Genomic DNA, 19160 nt, shown 5'->3' with positions numbered 1-19160 from the left:
TTCAGTTAGCAAGATACATTCTCCACCGAGCATGTCTCGTGTTCCGAATCCGCCGTCGCTGTTCCGCCCCTTGGTTTGACAACTCAACTCAGGGAAGTCCTAACTGTTGCTCGGTTCAAAGTTGAAGTGTCTAGACCAGTGAGAGCCCGCAATGTTGGTAGGCAACACAACCTTGTTCATGGCAGACAGACCCCAGCTGTATGCGGTTGGTGCCCCAGAGACGCCTCCATCGACAAGGGTCTGGCTGTGTGAAGAGTCTGGAGAGCAGTCTGTGCATGTTCGCAACACCAAAAGTAGCGCACTAACACCCCGCAAACCGAGTCATCCGTACACGGCCTTCTGCGGCCAATTAATGCCACTGGGATTCCAGCTGACCTTTGTCCTCGCCGCCCAAAGATCAGATCGAGCAAACAACCTTTGAGGCGGCGCCGCGACTGTCCGACGTGAGGTTACCCCAGGATTTCCCCACCTCCAGCGAGTTGCGCGGGAAATCTTGGAGAAGCAAAGACGTCAATCATCGCCGCTGTCGCTCCTCTGCCTGTTGACTGCTTGCTGCTGCTGCTGCTGTTGCTGTCGCTATTGCTGTGCTGCTGCTGCTCTGTTGCTTGCCGCTGCTACCCATCGTCACTCCCCCTGCAACATCCCGTCGCGATCCATCCGCCACAACTCTCGCTTCAACCATCATCCGCAGCGCGCCCTTACCCTTCCTCGCAGCTCTCGCCGACGCTCTCGCTCTCGCTCTCGTTGCACACGCCCTCATGCTGTCCACAACGGCGTGAGCCACAGGAGCTGCTCTGCCGCCCGAGGCATCAATTGCAGGATGCCCTCCAAGAGAAAGGTTCACGATGCCGAGACCAATGCTACCTCGACGTCGGCCCCGAAGCGCCAGCGAGTTTCTCGAGCGTGCGACCAGTGCAGAAGGCAAGCAATCTCGCATCCGTTCTTGTTTTCAGTTTCTTCTTCTTTCCGTCTGATTTCCATCATCTGTTCGCCTTCAACATCGGAAGCTTCCTGCAAGGTAGCCGTCCTCGCATGCTTCCAAGAGGATGTTTGGTGATCCAGGCTCGAAGAGCCTCATCATTGGCCCGAGTCAATCCTTGCGTCGTCAACAGCTTCATTTCCAGGGTGTTGCGACGTTCCTGGGGACTGTCTTAGTAGCTTTGTTTTGTTCAACGACAGTTCCGAGTTTTGTCTGATTTGGTCTTTGGTTTGCGCTGGCTTCAATGCTAACTGACTTGCAGTGCCCGAGAGAAGTGTGACGGCGTTCAACCACAATGCTTCTCCTGCGTAACGCTATCGAGGCAATGCACGTACAACGTCGCTCCGAAGAAGCGCGGCGTACAGACCGGTCTTATTCGAACATTAGAGCTCGCCCTTGTCTGGCTGTTCGATCAGGTTCCTGGCACTGAAGAGAAGCTCTCAGAGTTGCTCGCCCGCGAAGGCGATAGCGGGCAAGCTCTGCTATTAGACAAAGACAGCGAAGCCGGTAACCGTCTTCACAAGAGATGGAGGAGGTGTCGAGTTCATAAAGACATCGACCGACTCCTATCCGGCAAGGACGGTGTAAGCCCGCGCCAAGACACCTCGGGAGACGAATCGGATGCGGATGTAGACGGCCGCAACAAACAGAAAGACGCCACTCCGCAAGAAGGTACTGCTGTGTCTCCAAAAACAAACGGACCCGAACGGGCATCGGACGCGACTCCGGGCGAACCGGGCCCAAGACATCGACACGGTTCTATATCTCGGCGAAGATTCAAACTCCCAAGAAACTTTCCGAGGCTGCTAGAAGTTTACTATTCTTATACTCACAGTTGGCTTCCAATACTAAACTCCAAAGAAGTCCTCGATAATGTTGCAGCCTCTTATCCACCCGATGGTTTTGATATCGACCCAGAAGACTCCGGCGCCAGCGCGGCTCACGCCGAATTATGGTGCGCCCTTGCCGTTGGGGCCTTCCAGGATGCGACATCATCCAATACTTCCGGACGGGCTGAGCCATCAGACCGTCCAAGCCTTATATTTGCAGCTGCACGAGGCTTGATACCTGTGGAAACCGACATGGGACTAGGTCATGTCAAGGCTCTACTGGTGTTGTCTCTGGTAAAGTTGGGTCAAGACAATGCAGGTGCCGCCTCATTGCTTATTGGTCTCGCCGTTCGCGGTGCTATGGCACTCACGGACGGCAGGTCAAGGAATAGGGGCCGCAACTCTATATCTGGTCAGGCGGCACCTTTGACACCCGAAGCAAACTCAACGGCGCTGGATCGAGTAATGATGGCATGTCTCATGCTTGACACCATAGTATCTCTGGGACTCGGCCAAACACCACACATGAGGACGAGCGATATGAAAGACAAGCCAACGGATGAAAACGGGCCGGAAGAATGGGCTCCTTGGGTGCCACGGACTGGATTCGGATCCGAGGAGGTTGATGGCGCTGTGCACGCTGCCCAGTCGCTGAGTTCTTTCAACCAGCTTTATCAGTTCTTCCGGACCCTGAATCAGAGCGTTGAGTCAGGAACTGCAGCACCGCAGATAGGTGCTGCGAACCTGGTGCAGGTGCTTGACCCCCGGTTCTCATTTTGCAACTCTGTTGTTTTTGGAGCGTCAACGATACCCAAACTGCCGTCCGCCTTTTTGATACAGGCCACTTTCCTCGGTGCCACGCTGACACTGATGCCCGACGCCCGGGTCTCGCTTATTTGGAGTCTGATGGAGGTTTTGGAAAATTCCATTGCCCAGTTTGGCGCAGCCGGCGTGTCGCCGCTTCTTGTCACTTACATGAGCATCGCTAATACCAAGAGTTGCGTGAAAGCTCTGCGAGACGATGACAAAGCCAGATGGAATACTCTGATGGGAGATTTGATATCTGTTTGGCAAGACCGGACGACCAACGCAGATTCGTCCGTGTTAGACGCTGAGCCTGGCGGCAAAACACCTATCCAGGCCGAACAGTCGGCTCCTCATTTCTCACAGCCCGCCGCCCGACAAAATCCACACTATCCTCAATTCCCAATGAACACGGATTCATACCACCAAAACGGCAACGGGTTTCTGCCAACTGCTTCGTCAGCTAGTCCTTCGACGGCGCGAACAATGCCATTTACCCCAGGAAGTCAGCTGGATGCATTTCCCCCAGGATTTATGGGGCATCTGCCTTCGGCTCAAACACCATATCTGATGGGACAAGGACCCCACGGCGTGGATTACGACGCCATTATGGACGAGTTGGCTTCTATAGACTGCACAGATAGCATGGAGGCAGACCCGCAGTTCATGGCCAATCTCGGCTTCGCCCCAGGCTCAGACTTGACAGACATGCTGCGGGGAGAATTTGGGGGGATGTGAGAAGAGTAATGTATTATGACTTCTTAGTAGAAAACGAACCCAATACTTATCACACACATCTGGAACTATCCTCGCCGTAACCTGTGCTGTTGTTTGACTGTCCCCTGTCATGCACGTCCATCGGTGTGAAAAGCCCCTGGTGATTGACATGTGTTCACCCTGTCCAAGGGCAGTGATTTGAGAAGAACGGACTTGCTAGCCCTTTTCGTACTGTTTTCTGGAGAATCTGCAGCAGGCTTATCTCTATTCTGGCATTTTTCTGGCCCAGCTGCGGCCGCTGCAATGTTAGTGTCTTCGGGATCTGTTTGCGAACCAAGCCCGCGGAAGAGCAATATGCGCAGGATGGGCGGAAGTACAATCACCAGGAGCTTAAGAGTCTGATGTCTCGGCAGTCAATCTATCGAGGTTTGGGCTTGCTGATGAAGCACGTGTCATAGATTGTGCACAGTAGTGTAATGTACCAAGTAATGTGCGCTACCAAGCAGGGACGATTCTGATGACACCGGCTCAGTGGTCACTACTACTCTAGCGACTGTCACGTCCCGACAGAACGGTTCAGACAGAAAGACATTCATGGATGAAGACAGGAGAATAAAGCTTCCTCTCGTACATGACCAAACTTTCAGCGTGATGTTGTTCGCCGCTTTGTGCGCTTACAACCACCGTATCAGGAGAGCCCCTTTCGATCCGACTAATGTGGACTCCACGATGGCCTCGTCAAAGAGGCTTGGCCAGAACATTGCTAACGAGTTAGCAATCGAGTGATGGAGTCCGGAATTCTCGCCGGTCTTTTGCCAATGTTGAGAGCGGCGCAGCCATCTTGGTTTGTACGCGTTGGCCGGATATACTCAACTCCCCTCAGCTCGCACCAGCGGCCAACAACCCCTCCCTGTCTTGTTGACTCCGTGACCCCATGGGCAAGGCACGTCTGACAGGTAGCAGCAGTCTGGGGTCGCTACCCCTTTGCCCGCATTGCTGACAATCCGGACGGCTGGAAATCAACAAGTTGGGAGGTCCCCAAGTTCCACGTGCAATGTGAGACAGTTGAATGGCAATGCGTCGCCGCTGACAGGATAAACATTCAACCCTTAGCCCCGGTCTGGGCAGGGGTTCTCCAGCATTTTGGGGGCCCCGAAGTTGGATCTAGCACGGAAACAGAGATTAGTGCCGTGGATCAGTGCGGAGAACAAATCCTTTGCCGTTCTCCACGCGCCGTGGAGACGAGTCAGTCGCCCAGGTGCAGATTCTGCTCCGGTTCGGAGCCACACGCAAAAACAGGAAGCATGACTCCTTAGCTCAGGGAGAAGCGTTCACCCCAGAGTCAACCATCTGGAATCTCATACGCGAAGGCGTCGTCAGAGCCTATTACCCCGGATCCCATTGGCCTCCCCGTGTTTGCTGTGCGTTCCGTGGGATGAACAAACTCCGCATCGAAGCAGCCCCAGACTTTTTCCCCAGACGAACCGACACGCCACACACCTGTCACTCTTTACCAACGCAGAGGAACGAACCATACATATAACAAAGGCGACCCTTGACCACCATCTGGTTCTGGCCTCCTCATCCCCTTAAGACTTCTCTACCCCAACCGTGCTTTGGAGTTCAGACTGTCTCAAGGCCCAAGCAACCAGACAACATCATCTGAAAACAGAGTAAAGCAGCAGCACGCACGACCGTCAGTCACCATGGCTCTTCTGACCCTCGTTGAGGATCGGCCGACGCCCAAGGCCGTCTACAACTGGCGCGTCTACATGTGCGCCATCATCGCGTCGTTCGCCAGTTGCACCATTGGCTACGACTCTGCCTTCATCGGAACCACTCTAGCCCTGCAGTCCTTCACCGAGGAGTTCCAGTTCGCGTCCTACAGCAAGAGCGGATTGGCTCTGTTGAAGTCCAACATCGTGTCTGTCTACCAGGCCGGTGCCTTCTTCGGCTCCTTGTTCGCCTACGTCAGCAGTTACTTCCTTGGCCGCAAGAAGAGTTTGATCGCTTTCAGTCTCGTCTTCATGCTCGGTGCCGGTATGATGCTCGGCGCCAACAGGGAGCGCGGCCTCGGTCTCATCCTCGCCGGCAGAGTCCTCGCTGGTATCGGTGTGGGTGGCTGCTCCAACATGACCCCCATCTACATTTCCGAGCTTTCCCCGCCTGCCGTTCGCGGTCGCCTCGTCGGCATCTACGAGTTGGGCTGGCAAATTGGTGGCCTTGTTGGTTTCTGGATCAACTACGGTGTCGACTCTACCATGGCCCCCAGCCACTCCCAATGGCTCATTCCCTTTGCCGTTCAGCTGATTCCTGCTGGTCTGCTGCTTGTCGGAGCCTTCTGGCTTCCTGAGTCTCCTCGTTGGTTGTTCTCCAAGTACAGGAGAGAGGAGGCAATGAAGCATCTTTGCTGGATGAGGTGAGTTTTGAGCAAACAACATTTCTTGGTGATGGTCTGGATGTGAGCTAATCATCGAAATCTCGCAGAAACCTGGATGCCAGCGACAAGTACATCATCGAGGAGGTCAACTACATCGATGCCGACCTCGAGAGATACAGGACCGAAGTTGGCGCCGGATTCTGGAAGCCCTTTGCCGCTCTCAAGCAGAGCAAGGTCCAGTGGCGCTTCTTCCTTGGTGGCATGGTGAGCGCACTCCTTTCAGATTACCAACACTCGTTGCTAACCCCGAGAAGCTTTTCCTCTGGCAAAACGGTTCCGGCATCAACGCCATCAACTACTACAGCCCTACCGTTTTCAAGAGCATCGGTATCACCGGCACCAACACCAGTTTCCTCACCACCGGTATCTTTGGCGTCGTCAAGACTATTGTGACTTTCGTGTGGATTCTTTGGCTCATTGACCAGCTTGGTCGCCGTAACCTCCTCATGATTGGTGCCATCGGTGGATCGCTCTGCATGTGGTACATTGGTGGTTACCTCGCTCTCAACCCTGCCAGTGGCACCGGCGGTCTTTCCGGCGGAGGTATCTCTGCCATGGTCTTCTTCTACCTGTGGACGGTGTTCTACACTCCTTCGTGGAACGGCACCCCATGGGTCATCAACTCCGAGATGTTCGACCAGAACACCAGGTACGTGTGGAGAGAAACGAGCCAGTAGACGAACACGTGAGCTAACCATACCTGTAGATCTCTTGGCCAGGCTAGCGCTGCCGCCAACAACTGGTTCTGGAACTTTATCATTTCTCGCTTCACCCCCCAGATGTTCAACGCCTGGGGTTACGGAGTGTACTTCTTCTTCGCCTCTCTCATGATCATGTCCGCCGTCTTTGTGTTCTTCCTCGTGCCCGAGACCAAGGCTGTCCCTCTGGAGACTATGGACCGTCTCTTCAAGGTCAAGCCCGTGTGGCGCGCAAACAAGACCATTATGGATGAGTTGGCGGAGGACCAGAGCTTTAGACAGAACGACTCGGATGACGTTGTTCTTGGCGAGAAGTCGGACGAGGGCGAAGTCAGCCAGGTAGAGCGAAAGGCCAGCGTTTAACGGTTCGGGACAACGGTTTACTAATACGGAATTAAGGGCGTTTAAATGGGTAGCAGGCGGAGATTCCCAAGATTTCGAGTATCTCAAGGAATTCACAATCCTCTCTAACCCAAATCGAGCAAAACCGAGTGATGTGCACCGTACTGCACCCTGTGCGCACGAGCCGGCAGGTCGAGAAGTAAAGCGTAACGGAAACGGCGTAAACGATAAAGACGTAGACGATGGGGGTAATAGAGGAACGTAAACGACAGGCGTAAACGGAACGGAGGTGATACCCGAAGTAGAGGAGGATTATCGACGCGTGGTGGCGAGGCAAAGGCCGGGGGAGGCACTATGCATGAAGTGGACTTGACGCAACCAGGGGCAAGGTACGTGGTGGTTATGTCTTTTCCCTCCCATACCCGTGTCGGAGGAAGACGAGATGTAGCCTCAGGGTTACATGCTCTGCGAGTACATGTCAATAGCAACTGTCAGCGGCTCAGCCGCCGCAAGCACACATGAAGTGTCCACAGAGATATCCCCCCCGTATTGCATGGTGCAAGTGACCATCCGCCGCTGTTCCGCAGGCATCCCAAGACATGGCATCCCAGAAGATACGCGGAATTACCCAGCATCTCCCACGTCCACTGAGTGCAATCTTGTCATGTGGACATACCTGGAACAAAGTTCAACAGACCAGCAACCGCAAATCGAACCGTCCGTATCATACAGAGAGTCCTTCCAGCCAAGAGCGAGGAGGTCAAGCCAAGACGCCAAGTCGATGAACCTCTAGCCTGATTGGTGAATAACCCGACTCAAGCACTGGCGCCGTCGATGTGATCTTAGTGGTGTGGCAAGAATCCTCCGGATGGAGGATGACGTCGAAACAGAGCAAACAAAACGTACAGATGGCGCATCTCAAGCAAAAACCGCATCCAAGAGCCGCAAATGTGAAAATGCCAGCCTGCTGCCGTTATATAACAGATCTATCGAGTTTCGTCCCGTCTGCGAGATGGAGAGTTTCCACAGTTTGTCGTGCGATCCCGTATGATTCCCGTGCGATTTTCGTCGAGGTGAGGCGGCGCTTGAGTCTTTTTCCGGGCGCGTGGGAAACATTCACCCGCTCAACCACCAGCCAAACGAAATCTGGGACCAGCCCAAACAATCGACGGACAGAGTCCGAGTTATTCAAGATTATGCAGGATTGTTTGAAAAAGTGCAATGCATGAGGTGGAAATGAGTCTTATTTCCGTTGTTTGGTTTGTGTGAAGTTTGCATGAGACGCGCGCAACGCACGTGCAACCACAGCACAACTCGCATCACGGCATTAAATGAGGCTCAATTGTCCGTTTTTGATCTGATGCACAACTTTGCATTCTCTTGGACTGCTCGCGTCTGATGAATGTTCCGTTGATCTGCAGGTTGCAGTGAGAACACGGAAAGACGGCACTCCAAAAGCGTCTAGCTCGCCCCAATATTTGAGGATATCGGTGCTTCTGGAGCCGCATACGTTGCAGTTGGACAGCTATCACATCGCAATCTCGTCTGTCTATGTCTTGAAGTGGGCTTATGGCCGGAGAAGTCTTCATCATGCTAAGCTGTTGATGCAAGCGAAAGAACTGCGTCTCATGAGGCTTATGATAGCAGAGTTGAAAGTAATTCCTGGTGATGTTACTGGACCGTTCTGGTAAGGAAGTGCATCAGTTTTGATGCGTGTGCAGGTCGAGATGTTTGTTCAGTTCCAGCTATATTAATATGTTTTCACGTATGCAAGGTTCCGTCGACTCCAATGACTGACATGGAATGAGAAGGCTTGCCTGTGATCCTCATTTAGGAAGCCTCGGTCAACATGCATAATTGCAATCACCAAGTAGACGTCACCCGTGTGAATGCATGTATGAAATAAAATCTACCAACAACAGGAATGAGATGAGCATTTGAGACACGAGCGGATACCCCAAAGAAGACTCAATACTTCATCATTACTGGGTGACTGGATAGAAGGGCCTGGCAAGCTGGGCAACTGGGCTAACCTGAGGATCTTCAGTCATGTAGATGACCATCACACTTAGATGAACATGGAAACATAGAGTCATTGCCAAATGATGGAGCCTCAAAATTCGTCTTGTTAAAACAGTCGCTATGAATGTATCTATCTATGCAAGTCGTTTCAATTTTTCATTATTTTTTTACAGTTTTGAGTGTTGCGCCAGCTTGGCGGCAATCACTTCCTTGACTTTTTGTACGGGAAGGTCCTGAACCTCCTTGCCGGTCCAGTAACGGTCCTGTTCAGCATTCAGTAAGCTTCACTAGAGATGAGAGATGGGGAACGACTAACCTGCTCGAGACCTTGGTAGATCATGGCCTCAGTGCCGAGAATGACCTGCCAGCCGGCGTCTTCGGCCAGGGCACCAATCTCAGTAAAGGGGGTGGGGTTGTAGCACATCTCAAGGATGGCACCCTTGGTAGGCTTGTTGAAGAACTCAACGATAACCTCGCGGGCGACAATCTCCTCGGGGGTCTTGGGAGGGAAGTCGGGGATGCAGGAGACGATAGCGCCGGGGGCGTCAAGCTCCCTCGCCTCCTCGACGATGGAGACGTGGTACAGGTTGTCTCCATAGCCCCGCGTGGTGCACTCGGCGATAACGGCGTCGACCTCAGCCTTGTCACGGTTGACGAGGTAGATGTCGGTGGCCTTCATCCACTTGCGCAGTGCGTAGACGGCACTGCGGGCAGCACCGCCGCCGCCGATGACCAGGGCGGGCCTGTTGTGGTAGACAGCATCCGGGTCGGCGACGTTCTGGACGAAGGACTCGCGGACGCCAATGACATCGGTGTTGGTGCCGCAGTATATCCGCTTGCCGTCGCGCTCGCGGATGAAGAGGGTGTTGCAGGCGCCGACGTCGCGGCACTCATCCGTCAGCTCGTCGAGGTGAGGGATGATGGCGACCTTGTTGGGCATGGTGACGGAGCTGCCGTAGAACTTGGGGTGCTTGATGAGCTCGAGGAACAGCGGCAGGTCTGCCGAGTCCAGACGCATCTGCTCCCATTTCAGGCCGATTCCCTCGTAGATGGTGCTGTGCAGGAGTGGTGACAGGGAATGTGTGATCTTCTGGCCAAAGAGGTAGCCGTGGCGGTCAAGCTGCTCAATCTTGGTAGTGATGGTGTCGTCCACCAATTTTTCTGTGACGGCGGGGCTGGCCATTTTGGCTGTGTGTGGATGAGAACTAAAGAAGAAAAATGACAAGGGGTATCTCTGGTTGTGTTGTGATGATGAAAGTCTGAGTGACTGAGTGACTGAGTGGCAGGCCGTGTTAGACGAGGAAAATGGCGATAATTGTATGTGAAATATGTGTCAAGCAAGGAATTGGAAACGGATATTCTTTCAGTGGCTATTATGAGAACTTCAGATTTGGAGAAGACGATCTGGAGGCCACTTTTTGTTCTTGGGTTGCGTCTCTTTTCTCTGCCGGCCAGGTGATGAGGTCCAATAATAATTAATTGTTCTTGCGGGACACGGGGAAAAGTCCGGGGCTCTGGATGGGGTTGATCGGACTGCGGTTCAAAACTCCATCAGGGCTAAGATATCATGGATCGGAAACTCGCAGTTTCAACGAGGGACTTGTTGTGTGTGCGTGGTTCCTCCACTCACTCCACGCTCCCGGCAAAGAACTCTCCAGAGACCACCTTAGGTACCTTACTGAGGAGAAACCCCGAATGAGCGAGAGAGTGAGGGAGGGAGTGAGAGCCAGTGAGAAGTGCCGAAGAATCTGGGCCTCGGAAGGGTGGGAAAACGACGCCAGAGGCAACGAAGAAAGGGAGCGATTGAGTGTGAGTGAGAAAGCGGTCATTCGCTCGCTCGCTCGCTCGGTGGCCGCCCACCCTTCCGTGGCGAAGCTGAAGAATGTTTATCCTTCATTCTCAGTGAAGAAAGTGAGTGAAGAAGTGAAAAAGTGGAGGCGGGCCCCCAGGGGAAGCGTTTAGCCTGACAGCCCGGCGGCACTCGGCGAGCTGTCGTCACCAGCTGCCAAGCAGCGCAACACCACCAACTACCGGTCTTGGTGATGGGCGCCGTCACGCATCTCTTACAAGTTGCAACACCACACACACTCGCGGGGTGCATTGGCACATGGGAAAGCTGCCTCCAGAGTGGACCGGCTACCTTCGGCCACCCCCAGAGTTTACAGATCGCCGTGCTCTGCAAGCATGCGATGGCTGATAAGATGGGGTACTCTGCATTCGCAAAGTACCTTGTACTGGTGGCGGGTGAATGACTTTCCTGCCCCAAGTCCACTCGGATACCCGGTGCAATCCGGGGATGAAGGGGCCCGTATGAGACCATTGGACAGTCTTCCTGTTGTTCTGCAACACGGGCTGCTGCTGTCGTGCGTTACTCGATGATTCGATTTGCAAGCTGCAAATAATCTTCCCTGATCCCCTGCTGCCGAGGACTAACACATACGAGCGAGCTTCCCTTCGACTACTTCCCTCCACCCCCCCTCTCCTGCCTACCCCGTCGACTCCCACTTACATACATACTACTTCTTATCTCGTCCGCCTACCTAGGTACTCGCAGAAGCCAGCCTCTTTCATCATCCTCTCGAAAGCATCCTACTATTATTTCCTTCACCTTTGCTTCCTGTGCTACTCTGCGTTTGATACCCTTTGACTTCTGCCGTCACCTCACATACACCCATTCACACCACACATCACATATTCCGCCCACCATGCCTTCACGCCTGGGTATCAGCACCATGTCGCTCGGCCGATGCTGGGCTGGACACTCGTTTGAGCACAAGATGGACATGGCAGCAAAGTACGGCTACCAAGGCATCGAGCTCTGGCACGAGGACCTCATGGACGTCGCCGAGCAGCTGCCTGGCGGTGCCGCCCTCCTCGAGAACCAGATCGCCGCCTCCAAGATTGTCAAGAGGATGTGCGACGTCCGCAACATCGAGGTCATCTGCCTCCAGCCTTTCCAGCACTTTGAGGGCCTCGTCGACCGCGAACAACACGCCCGCAGGGTCGAGGAGCTTCGCGTGTGGATCCAGCTCGCCCATGTCCTGGGCACCGACCTCATCCAGATTCCCAGCAACGTCCTGCCCGCCGAACAGGTCTCTGAGGATCTTGAGCTTCACATCGCGGACCTCGCTGAAGTTGCCGACATCGGTGCCGCCTCCAACCCGCCCATTCGCTTCTCATATGAGAGCCTGTCGTGGGGCACCAGAGTCGACGTATGGGAGACGTGCTGGGAGGTCATCCAGCGGGTCGACAGGCCCAACTTCGGAATGTGCCTCGACACCTTCAACATCGCCGGCCGCATCTTTGCCGACCCCTGCGCCGCCTCGGGCAGGACAGAGGACGCCGAGCAGGCGGTCAAGGACTCCATCCAGAGGCTCCTCACGACCGTGGACGTCTCCAAGATCATCTACGTGCAGGTCGTCGACGCCGAGCGCCTCGCCGAGCCGCTATGCCCGACGCACCCCTATTATAACGCCGAGCAGCCATCCCGCATGTCCTGGTCAAGAAACTGCCGTCTGTTTTACGGCGAGTATTCAAGGGGAGCGTATCTCCCCGTCCGCGAGATCTGTGCGGCCATCTTCCAGGGCTTGGGTTTCGAGGGCTGGGTAAGCTTCGAGCTGTTCAACAGGAGGATGTCGGAGGAGGACCACGACGTACCCGAGGAGCTCGCCAAGAGAGGAGCTGTGGCCTGGAGCAAGCTGGTAAGGGATATGAAGCTGAGAGTGGAAGAGCCTTCGACGGCCGTGACGGCGTCGCTTTAGAATTGGAGTCCCTTACATGATGGTCATGACACACACACATTTGCATAAGATTGCAACAGCGATTGTACAGTATTTACGTGTTTTATTCTTTTACTTTTTGGGGACAGGAGGGGGTCAATTAATCCATCCGATTCAAGCCTTCTGCTTAATCTTCATGTGCTTCGCCGCAAACTCGATGGCCGCTGTGTACCCATAGACGCCCAACCCGCAGATGACGGCGGTCGCCTTGTCGCTCAAGTAGCTGTGGTGTCTGAAGGCTTCCCTCGTGTGGACGTTGGAGATGTGGCACTCGACGAAGGGGATGTCGACGCCGAGGAGGGCATCGCGGATGGCAACGCTCGTGTGTGTGTAGGCGCCCGGGTTGATGACGATGGCGTCGATGTTGCCCCTGGCCTCGTGGATGCGGTCGACGATGGCGCCCTCGTGGTTGGACTGGAAGTTCTCGACCTTGATGCCCAGGTCAGAGGCCTGCTTCTCGGCCATGGAGACGACGTCGGCGAGGGTCGTTGAGCCGTAGACGGCGGGTTCACGGGTGCCCAGGAGGTTCAGGTTGGGACCGTTGATGAGGAGGATGCGGCTGGCCATTGTGAAGGATGGAGATGTAGGTAGGATCTGGGGACGGCTGTGATTGTTCGCAATGATGGATGTTGATACAATTGATTGAGCAAGCTTCACGACTTCAGACGGCGAGGCTATTGTGATTGATAAATGAGTTGATTCGTGTCAGTGGATAAGTCTTGATCCGTGTTTCGTCAAGAATGCTCTGCCGGCATCGCAACAGTCGGCTTGGCTTGGCTGGAGATGTTGGTGAGGGACCGAACCGCGGGGAAACTAGAGCTGCCCCGGATTTCGAGCCTCTCACGTAACGGGCATAAGTCAACAGCCTCTCCCACACGGCTCCTTCGGGGTTGCAGTTCGTCCTGGAGTACTGAGGTGAGTGGCTTGGCCTCCCTCTTCCCCAGGTCTTAGTGTGTGGTGTAAGGTACCTTAAGGTATGTGAGAGAAGAGGGGCAGAGCCCAGTGGAGAGAGAGGGGTGACGGCGACAGGGCAGGGACCAAGTCTCCGACACGGCTCCTGACTCGGAGGTCCACAGCGCGTTGCTACCGGGCCTTTTGGGGGCTCTTCGGTAAGCTACCCGCTAAAAGGAGCCGTCGGAGAGCACTCACAGGCGCTCACTCACTGGGTGGTCCAGTGTGAGGCGGGGCAGATGCGGGGATGCCCCGCTGATAGGGACCACGGCGAGCTGATAACACCGCGGGACGTCATCCCGCTGTGCTTCCGCTGTCTCCAGCACTCGGCTGGCGGCGGCCCAGCCTGCAGCACGCTGTCGAGTCACCCAATTTCTGACTGATGGCCTGCTGTCGCGTTAGGTTGCCAGTGGTGTGCTGCTTACTGTTGCTGGTTTGAGGTTTCAACTGACCTTACTCTCTCTCTTTCTGCGACTCGTCGTCCTTTCTTCCCAACTTGCCAAATACTGTGACAATTCTTCAGGGCCGCTTTACTTGGAAACGACACAATGGCGGACATCAGCGACGCCGAACTCCGCGAAATCTACGACTTTGCCGTGCAATTGGGCAAAGATGCGGGCGCTATGCTCATGACGGCGGCGCGGTCGAGGTTCGACGGCGGCGATGCCCAGGTCTTCACCGAGAAGGAGAACTCGGTCGACCTGGTCACCAAGACCGACACAGGTGCGAAGAGGCTCCAGTACTCATGAGAATCACCTTGCGATGAGTTGCTGACGGGATTGGCGCCACTGCAGAAGTCGAAGCCTTCATCCACACATCGGTCGCGAACAAGTACCCCAACCACAAGTGAGTCAACTTGTGATGATGGCCAGCCAGCCAGCCTCTCACCACGATTCTCACACATCTGGCAGGTTCATTGGCGAAGAGACATACTCGGCCGGCTCCTCCCGCGACTACCTCGTCGACGACAGCCCAACCTGGATCGTCGACCCCCTCGACGGCACCGTCAACTTCACCCACCTGTTCCCCATGTTCTGCGTCTCCATCGGCTTCGCCGTGAAGGGGAAGCCCATCATCGGCGTCATCAACGCCCCCTTTCTCAACCAGACTTTCTCCTCGCTCAAGGGCCACGGCGCATGGATGAACGAGACCCAGAAGCTGCCCTTGGTCCCGAGCCCCTTGCCAGCCAATGCGCCCAGCGGCTGCGTGTTTTCGTGTGAATGGGGCAAGGACCGCCGCGACAAGCCGGATGGGAACATGCACCGCAAGGTCGAGAGCTTCGTCAACATGGCGGCCGAGAGGGGTGGAAGAGGTGGCAAGGGCGGCATGGTTCACGGTATGAGAAGTCTGGGAAGGTAAGAGCTGCCGCGTCCCCCGGAACAGGGGCCTTGCGCTGACGAGAACAGTGCCACTTTGGACCTCGCGTATACCGCCATGGGATCTTTCGATATTTGGTGGGAGGGCGGTTGCTGGGAGTGGTATGTCAAAGGCCTTGGAAGTTGACGTTATGATGCCGGCGCTGACAGTTTTGCTCCAGGGACGTTGCTGCAGGAATCGCGATTCTCGAAGAGGCTGGTGGTCTCGTGACCATCGCTAACCCACCAGAAGATACCTCCATCGTTCCAGATGTCAAGCTGGGTGGCAGATCGTACCTAGCAATCCGGTGAGTTGGCCTCAAATAAACAGGAGAAGGGTTGTGGCTAATGCAAACCAGTCCCGCAGCATCCACTGAGACCGAGACCGCCCGACAAGCACAAGAGAGAGTGGTGAGGGAGACATGGAAGAGAGTTAGACAGCTCGACTACTCGCGGCCCGGCGCATAAGACGACCGTCTAGACAAAGACTAGACATGACTTCAATATACATAATTGCATAGAGTCCACTATTGGAAGAATCCATCAAGCGATTTTCATCAAGCGATTTCTGTACCGAACAACTGGTTCGATTTAAACAAGACGGCAAAAGTGGCTTCGCGGAGAAAGAGAGCTCGAAGAGACGGAGAGGCATTGAGCCATAGGAGCGTAGATATGATGCAAGAGAATATACCGAACAACATTACCGAGGCAACTAAGCAGACAGAGTTATGATCCAGAAGTGAAGACGCCGTGATTATGCCACTCGACAACGTAGCCAAAATGGAGACGATAAGGGCAGCCAACCATTGCAATAGGAATTACAAATAACCCAAGAAGACACCAAAGCTATGTCTCTGGTCAAACTATGGAGCAACTTCTACTTGGTTAGCTGCTCCATCATCTAGAGATCCGTCTTGGCTTGCTCACCCGCCCACGCCCTCCGGATGATTTCCCGGATCTTTTCCTTCTCGAGCGGGCGCGGGTTCCAGTAAGGCGTGTCCGACGCAACGTCCGTGACACGGCCAATGTCCTTCTCCTGCATACCCACGTCCTTGAGTCCTGTCGGAATATCCAGAAGTCGGAGCAGCTCGTTCAAACCTTGCACAACGCCGGCGGCAGAACTCTCCGTGCTCTGAGCAAGAGCCGACGATAACTTGGTGATGATGCTCTCAGAGAAGCAGCTCGCGTTGTACGCCATGCTATGCGGGAGGAAAATCGAATGCGTCTCGGCGTGGGGTAGGTTGAGAGTGCCACCGGCGGCGTGGGCGAGCTTGTGCTGCAGCGCGATGGCGGTCGCCGTGGCCAGGAACCCGGCCAGGAATGCACCGTACAGCGCCGACGTGCGGGCTTCCACCGACGAAGGGTTCGAGGCAATCACAGGAAGAGCGCTAGACAACGCCTTGATGGACTCGAGGGCAAAATGATCCGTGATTGGGCTGGCTTGACGGGAGTAGAGTGCCTCGACTGCGTCTCGTCAGCGACGTGCCTACATCGAAGACCTGAATACTCACATGAGTGTGCCATGGCATTGAGACCACTCGGTCCGCTGACTTTGACCGGCAGGTCCATGGTCAGGTCCACGTCGTATATGACCACCTTGGGCAGGATCTTGGGATCCGTGTACGACGTCTTCTTGCCGTCCTTGGTCTCTCCGATGATCGGCGTCATCTCCGAGCCCGAGTAGGTCGTCGGGATGGCAACCTGCGGCATCCCAGTGCGGTAGGCGATGGCTTTCCCGAGACCGACGGCGCTCCCGCCTCCGACGGAGATGAGGACATCTCGGCCCTTGGCGCGGTCCACGGCGGGCCCGATGATGTCGCTCGGGTTGTGGACGATGGCGGTGTCGAGGATCTCGCTGTCCGTGATGCCGGCTTCCGACAGCTTCGTTTGTATCTTGGTCGCGAGCGATGTCCGAGAGGGTGAGCATATGATGAGCGGCTTCGCGAGGTTTCGAGACTTGAGCTCGCCGGGTAGCTCGTTCAACGTGCCGGGCCCGAAGAAGACCCTTGGCGTAGTGATGCCGAAGACGAATGGTGAGATTGGATCCATGTCTTTGTTTGAGCCAGGGTGTAAGCCACGATCAGAGCATGTCACGAATGGCGTGCAGAGCTGCGAGTTGAGGCCGAGACGACATTAATAAGTTGCCAGTGAGTCGTCATCGGCGGGGAGCGGGGTCCGACCGCTGCGGAGGTTTCTCAAGCCCCGGGGCCGGCGTCGAAGATCGGCAGTCGACATCGGCCGGAATGTGGATGTGCGCTGGAACTCAAAATGTGACCTACAAGTCCTCTCTTTCCATGCAACGCCACAATTGTACAACGAGAGTTGAATAAGTTCCATTGGTTGCCTATCTCTATTTAGATGGCCCTGGAGGAGGGGTATCATTATCTTATATCGATTTAATCCAAGCCATCAAATCCCAAAATGCCGTGCGCACCCATGGGGCCAAGCTTAGCAGCCGCGGCGGCCGCTCCCGTGTTCTGGCGCTTGCTCTGCCTCTTTCCACCGTCGCTGTCGCTATCGCTATCGTCACTGTCGCTGCCAGCACGTCGCTTGCCCGTCGCTCCGTCCTCATCGTCGCTATCATCATCGCTGTCCTCGTCCTCGTCGTCGCCCTCTCCCTGAAGCTCCGACAGCTCCTCCCATACCTTGACAGTCTTGCCGCCGGCCGTGATCAGCCGGTTCTCGGAGTCGAAGGCGACGGAGATGACACCCTCGACGTCGTCGTGGCGGAGATTGACGACCTGGTCGACGTCCCGGGTGACCAGGTCGACCACCCTCAAGCTGCCGTCGCCGAGACCGACGACCAGCTTCTTGCCCAAACCGAGCTCCTGAGGCACTAACGCCAGAGCGTCCAGGCTCTCGCCTCCGGACTTGCCACCATCGACGATGATGCGCTCCTGCTGGTCATCCCACGCACCTCTGTCCCAGACCGTAACCACGCCAGAGGCGGATCCGACAGCCACTACGCCGTTGTTGCGGTTGTTCTTGGGCCCGATACCAGGGACGTAGCATGCTGACAGCAGCTCGTCCTCTTGGTCGTCGGAGCGAACGAGAACGCCCTTGCGGACATCCGTCACCGCGAGGGTGGTGCCACCAGTCGAAACCCATTGCTTCGGGAAACCAGATGTGCTCTCGGCGGAAGGGGGGAGGGGAACGACGGCGGAGACGTAGTCGGAGTGAGGGAAGTTGGTCTGAGCAGGCTTGGACGCGGGGGCACCGTCGCGAAGGTCGAAAATGTGCATCGCGCCGGAGTCGCAGCCGATCAGGAGACTCTGGGGGTTCAGGACGTGCATGAGGGTCGGGGCATCGATCTGCTTGTTCGAGGAGGGGATGACGATCTTGGAGATGACCTTGCCGGTCTCGGGAGAGAAGTGCTTGATCAGGCCGTCGGTTCCAGCAGAGTAAACGGCTGTCGAGACCATGTGTTAGTTGAGGAATCGCGAAAGGAGCAGTTCTCCAGTAGCTACTGACCAGATCCATCATGGGCATATGCCAGGGCTCTACAGCTCCCCTTGTGTCGCCTCGTGCGCCAAGCACTCTCAATCATTCCCCGACCGGTGGAGGAGATACTGGTATCAGCATCGCCAGATGCATCGGAGGCATTGTCAACCGGGGCCGGAAGGCGGAAGGTCTCGACATGGCCTGATGAGAGGCCGACGGTCAGCAGCGGCTCGGTGGGGTGGAGCGCCTGCGTGAAGACATCGGCCGACAGAGGGAGGGTGCAAAGGTTTTCGAACATGTTTGCGGCCTCAATTGGTACGCTGGGCACACAAAACAATTGACAGCGAGTGGTGGAATGGTCCAAGACAAGGCGTGGAAAAGCTGACCGAAGCTCAGATCAGGACGAAATTTTTAAGGTGAGAGCGTTCACCGAGGTGAAACGGCCCCACCTGAGCTCTCACCGACGTGCCGAATCAGGATGCAGGGGGAGATGCTGATCAACTGGGAGGGTCCTGGCTCGCATGTTTGGAGACACGGCCACAGGCGAGAAAGGAAGTTTTGAGAGCTAATTCGCATACGGCACATGTTTCCCGAGACCGACGATGCTACATTTCGGTCCCATGTTCGTCCATACTATTAGTTTGCTCTGGTGAGTACGATGCAAGACACAGCCGCCAATGTGAGCCACAACCCAAACTGTGATCCCGCAGCAAATCAACTGCTGCTGTTGACATTCCGAATCATTCGGACTGACCCTTCACCAGGGCATTCCCTAGCAGCAGTGGCTGTTCGTGAGCTCGTG

General features: G+C 55.4%; 8 protein-coding genes across 8 annotated transcripts; 4 read left to right on the top strand and 4 right to left on the bottom strand.

Moving 5' to 3' along the window:
• Positions 1-820: 820 nt before the first annotated feature.
• qa-1f (Quinic acid utilization activator) lies at positions 821-3351 on the top strand (the record flags this gene model as incomplete). Its single annotated transcript, XM_037324362.1, has 3 exons — positions 821-903; positions 1242-1651; positions 1841-3351. 3 exons carry the CDS (start codon positions 821-823, stop codon positions 3349-3351), a joined length of 2004 nt encoding a protein of 667 aa, XP_037176402.1.
• Positions 3352-5036: 1685 nt separating this feature from the next.
• qa-y-0 (Quinate permease) lies at positions 5037-6831 on the top strand (the record flags this gene model as incomplete). Its single annotated transcript, XM_037324361.1, has 4 exons — positions 5037-5749; positions 5818-5974; positions 6025-6419; positions 6477-6831. The coding sequence occupies 4 exons, from the start codon at positions 5037-5039 to the stop codon at positions 6829-6831; spliced, it is 1620 nt and encodes a 539-aa protein (XP_037177150.1).
• A 2168-nt stretch (positions 6832-8999) lies between these two features.
• Positions 9000-10015, bottom strand: qa-3-0 (Quinate dehydrogenase; the record flags this gene model as incomplete). Its single annotated transcript, XM_037324360.1, has 2 exons — positions 9000-9095; positions 9149-10015. 2 exons carry the CDS (start codon positions 10013-10015, stop codon positions 9000-9002), a joined length of 963 nt encoding a protein of 320 aa, XP_037177152.1.
• Positions 10016-11537: 1522 nt separating this feature from the next.
• Positions 11538-12593, top strand: qa-4-0 (3-dehydroshikimate dehydratase; the record flags this gene model as incomplete). The annotated part of the gene is made up of 1 exon (XM_037324359.1): positions 11538-12593. The coding sequence occupies one exon, from the start codon at positions 11538-11540 to the stop codon at positions 12591-12593; it is 1056 nt and encodes a 351-aa protein (XP_037177151.1).
• Positions 12594-12725: 132 nt separating this feature from the next.
• Positions 12726-13178, bottom strand: qutE (Catabolic 3-dehydroquinase; the record flags this gene model as incomplete). The annotated part of the gene is made up of 1 exon (XM_037324358.1): positions 12726-13178. The coding sequence occupies one exon, from the start codon at positions 13176-13178 to the stop codon at positions 12726-12728; it is 453 nt and encodes a 150-aa protein (XP_037177154.1).
• Positions 13179-14110: 932 nt separating this feature from the next.
• qa-x lies at positions 14111-15385 on the top strand (the record flags this gene model as incomplete). Its single annotated transcript, XM_037324357.1, has 6 exons — positions 14111-14285; positions 14357-14408; positions 14474-14917; positions 14969-15040; positions 15100-15225; positions 15277-15385. 6 exons carry the CDS (start codon positions 14111-14113, stop codon positions 15383-15385), a joined length of 978 nt encoding a protein of 325 aa, XP_037177153.1.
• Positions 15386-15818: 433 nt separating this feature from the next.
• On the bottom strand, positions 15819-16966 carry tfdF (Maleylacetate reductase; the record flags this gene model as incomplete). Its single annotated transcript, XM_037324356.1, has 2 exons — positions 15819-16381; positions 16429-16966. The coding sequence occupies 2 exons, from the start codon at positions 16964-16966 to the stop codon at positions 15819-15821; spliced, it is 1101 nt and encodes a 366-aa protein (XP_037176570.1).
• Positions 16967-17313: 347 nt separating this feature from the next.
• JIP5 (WD repeat-containing protein JIP5) lies at positions 17314-18656 on the bottom strand (the record flags this gene model as incomplete). Its single annotated transcript, XM_037324355.1, has 2 exons — positions 17314-18326; positions 18389-18656. 2 exons carry the CDS (start codon positions 18654-18656, stop codon positions 17314-17316), a joined length of 1281 nt encoding a protein of 426 aa, XP_037176571.1.
• Positions 18657-19160: the final 504 nt, after the last annotated feature.

Source organism: Colletotrichum aenigma (assembly GCF_013390185.1).
Source record: "Colletotrichum aenigma strain Cg56 chromosome Unknown KSG_Cg56_contig06, whole genome shotgun sequence".
NCBI lineage: Eukaryota > Fungi > Ascomycota > Sordariomycetes > Glomerellales > Glomerellaceae > Colletotrichum > Colletotrichum aenigma.
Note: the sequence above shows the minus strand (reverse complement) of the source record. Positions and strands in the feature narration are given on the sequence as shown.